General features: G+C 38.2%; 1 protein-coding gene across 1 annotated transcript; it reads right to left on the bottom strand.

The window, feature by feature from the left end:
* Window positions 1-315: 315 nt before the first annotated feature.
* On the bottom strand, window positions 316-2,646 carry LOC131146055 (protein IQ-DOMAIN 17-like). Its single transcript, XM_058095334.1, has 5 exons — window positions 2,236-2,646; window positions 1,832-2,134; window positions 1,481-1,699; window positions 1,262-1,396; window positions 316-1,150 (listed from the first exon to the last, which is right to left on the bottom strand). The coding sequence occupies exons 1-5, from the start codon at window positions 2,365-2,367 to the stop codon at window positions 512-514; spliced, it is 1,428 nt and encodes a 475-aa protein (XP_057951317.1). The 5' UTR covers window positions 2,368-2,646; the 3' UTR covers window positions 316-511.
* Between the last annotated feature and the right edge of the window lie 1,206 nt (window positions 2,647-3,852).

Genomic DNA, 3,852 nt, shown 5'->3' with positions numbered 1-3,852 from the left:
TTGCCGAGAGGTCCACTACATTTATTATTTGTTTGTTAAGAATTATCTTATTTCTTGTAAGGGGTGTTGTTTGTCATTTGTTTATCTTTTCACATGAAGGAAGTGTTGAGGTTTAATGTACATAATTGGCCTACAAACTAACAGCTTAAGCTTTTAGATAACGTTAAGATTTGAAATTTTGATTTTTTAAGGAATTTAGGCATGATGTTATTGGTTGTATTCAAAACTTAAATCAGTCTGTTACACCAAGGAAATTGGAAGATCAGATAGTGTTGAATGAAATGCAGAAACAGGGAAAAGTAAATACAATGGAAGTCGGCGGAAATATCAACCTGATTTATAAAAGTAACATAGATATCTAAATTAAAATATCAATAGTAATAAACTTCTTATATCTCTAATCATACGGTCCATCCATACATTCTTAACTACTTCTAATCTTCTACCTCTAGCTCTAGATTTTACAAAGAAAAGGCTTGCGGAAGCCATTGCTACAACACCATCTTTGTTGTCATTTAGTATAACAACAAGATCCATTTGGCATTTGATTAGCCCTAGAATGATGTCCATTGATGCCCATGTATCTGGTGCTGCTAAGGTCAATATCACAAGTGCCAGCGATGCCAGTAAGGTGAGCATAAGCGTCAAATACCCCGAAAGATAGTTGTTTCCTTGCTGATCCCATTTTTTCCGCGTCCGGGTTTGAAGGCCTCTGCCTTGGTGCACTTTGCGAGCGAACCCGAGCTTTGGTTGATGCTGTGGCAGCCATATAACTTGGCATCACAGCCCCTGTGGAGCTTAATCTGGGTGTTAGAGCTTTTGGATGGTTCCTGACTTCTACTAGGTGGCAAGGGCTTGATAATTTTTCTTTGGTAGGGGATGGAATGATGTGTGTGAGATTGTGGGGAATCCTGTGGAGTGGAGAGGGAACAGAGTTTGGACTTAGGTAATGCCCACACTCTGATTTCTGGCAACTGGGGGTTGAGTATGAGTAAGCCGAAGAAGTGTCAATTTCTACGGTTTTAATAGAGTGTCTTTGATCACATGAAGTTCTTCTGCCTTTGTTCTCTGGCTGTTCTGTGGTTATGAGCTGTCCGAGTTTTCTTTCCTGCTGCTGTCCTACACATATGCCCATCCTAGATGTCCGCATCTGTGCTTGGGAATTAATAAGCAGCAAGTCATAGCAATGAGCTTGCTCAGAGACAAATTCATGGAAACTATGGAAAGATTGATGCAGAATATCAAAGGAATAAAATTAAACCTGGTTAGAGAAGGCATAAGCAAGTGCCTCTTCATGTTTCAAAGCAACTTCCTTTGTTTTTGGGAGCATGACTTTGATTTCCTCCACAGTACATGGGTTTTCCTCATCATCTGGCATGCTACTTCCATCCATGGACTGCAGGATGATGTAATAAACTAGTTGATCAAAAGTGCAGAAACCTATATGAGACAACATATCCAAGAAATTTGCATTACTTACAATGGATTTTCTGTCTGTAAGATGTGATTCCCATAATCCACTAGGATCACTGAACAAGGAACCTATGCTCTTCTTACGCCGATTGCATACCCTAGTTTGTGCTCGAACTAAAGCCTGCAAGCGCCGAAGAGTCATTTCTGCTCGTTTACGGACGTTATAACCTCGTACTAGAGCCTGCAGCTTTACTAGACCCTTCAGCGCCCGAAGAGCTCTCCTCGCCTCCAAATCGAAAACAAATTTTTCAATCATGTGACCACTGTAATTTAAAGAAGAAGAAACTCTCTTCCTTCTTTGTGTCCAATACACACACACACACACACATGCAAGCAGCGCAAACACATTGAAAAATACCAGATATCCTCTGAAGGCAGTCTGAATAAGAGTGGCATAATAGTGTTGTCTGAGATAAATGGAAGGCCTAGTAAGCCGAGCAACCTCCACAGCGACTTGGGCCGTTGCTACTGCTGCCTCAGCGGCTGCCATTGCCGCAGCAAGTGCATGCCTCTGCTCAGTAGCTGCAGTTGCGGTTGGCTCAGAAACAGGATTTTTCACCATTTTAATAAAGGCTGTTGTGCTCGACGTAGCATGATTCTGTGCCATTGTTTCCTGGTGATTTGAAGGTTTTCGGAAAATCCATCTTCGTTTCCCTCTCTTCTGTACGAATTAAGAAACAAATCATAACCCATTTGTTGTAATGATCAGCCCATGTAAGAGAAAAAGTAAATGTAAGATGTTTATTGTAAATATAACTACACCTTTTCTTCTTCTTCATCTTCTTCTTGGTCATGTTCTCGTCTTCTGCTGCTCCTCTTCTCAGTTTCTTTGGCAGGAGACCTGAAAGCCCTTTTCACTGCTGTAAACCAGGAGCTTCCTCCTGTCTTCCCCATTAAAGGACCAGATAGGAAACTTAGCTGTGTGTTGTGTAGATAACCGAGTTGAAACTGAGCTTCCACAGCCAATCTATGGGAGCTTCAATCTCTCCTCACATCGTTAAATCCCAAAATGTTTATGTGAGAAATGAAGGAAGTGTGCAAAAACTATTAGCCTATAGCATAGTTACCCAAGCTCCATTTGATTATATGAAGTCCATGTAACTTGGTAGATGGTCTTAACATACATATAAGGATTCATCAAGCTAACCCCATCCCGTGGAACTTTAGACTTACGGTACACTTGGTTCACGAAATGTCTAATTTCTAGGAATAGATTAGTAAAGTCAGTTACAAGTAATACAAACAATTATGTGATATAGTAAAGCAAATAATAATGTAAAACATTTTATGAGTTCATAATAAAGAATAAATTAGGAATAATTAATCTCAAATTTTATCATGACAATGTCTATTTTATTCTTATTAAATGTTAAAAAAAATCAAAAAAATGAAGAATAGCTATTACCTTTTCAATAAATTCCATCTTATTTTGAACCGAACAAGCCGGCTTCTTGCTATTATTATATATTGAAGCTTTGCCTAAAATTTGTTGCATGCATTCACATGCATGTCTCCTATGCCTTAATTCTTTTTATTATTATTATTATTTTTATTTTTATTTTTATTTTTTTGGGTAAAAGAGGGCGGTACCTTCATTAGAAAACCCCTCACTTATGACGGAGGAATATCATGATTCCAGCAAAACAAGTTACAAACAGATAAAATAGAAATATAACAAAACGAAACGAAGACAAAACGACACATTAGACTCTCAAATTAGGAGCAATTTTTTCAAAGCGTATCATGCCTCTAACTAGACGGGATAAAGAAGCAAACTCCAGATATCTCATAGTGGTACCTTCCTCTCCTTGACGAGCCAATTAGCCCGCAACCTTATTTCCTTCTCTCAATTCGTGAGTAATGGTGAAATTAATCATGGCAAGAGCCTCAAGAAGCTCTTCCCAAAAATCCCACAAATACCATACCATACATCTCCGAGAACGAACCCAATTGACCACTGCCTTAATTCACTTTATTTGTAAGCTTAATTCATTTCTCCAAGCTAATAATTAAATACCCACATAATTTATATTTCCTTTCATATGGGAAGATACACCCACACACCTAATATATATGCAACCTCATTTTCTCCCTAAATTTGGTGGCAGACTCTGCACTTAGTGTCTTTATGTGTAAAACTTTTAATAATACATGTGAAGTCTCCTTTGGTGAGGAACTCAAAGTTCTCTTGATTAAAATGTTAGGGTTTGAATTTTGGGAGCTATTTAAGTAAAGAAAGAATGGTGGAGGGACGTACTCATTATGCTAATTGATTAGTATAGTGTTGAAAGAGGTTCGGATGCTATAACTTAAAAAAACAAAAAAAAGTACTTGTGAAGCAGTTGCTGTATAGGATGGTAGGAATGGAATATATTGTTT

The sequence above is a fragment of the Malania oleifera genome, chromosome 13 (assembly GCF_029873635.1).
Source record: "Malania oleifera isolate guangnan ecotype guangnan chromosome 13, ASM2987363v1, whole genome shotgun sequence".
Classification (NCBI taxonomy): Eukaryota; Viridiplantae; Streptophyta; class Magnoliopsida; order Santalales; family Ximeniaceae; genus Malania; species Malania oleifera.
The sequence above is the reverse complement of the archived record's forward strand: the minus strand, read 5'-3'. Positions and strand labels throughout refer to the sequence as shown.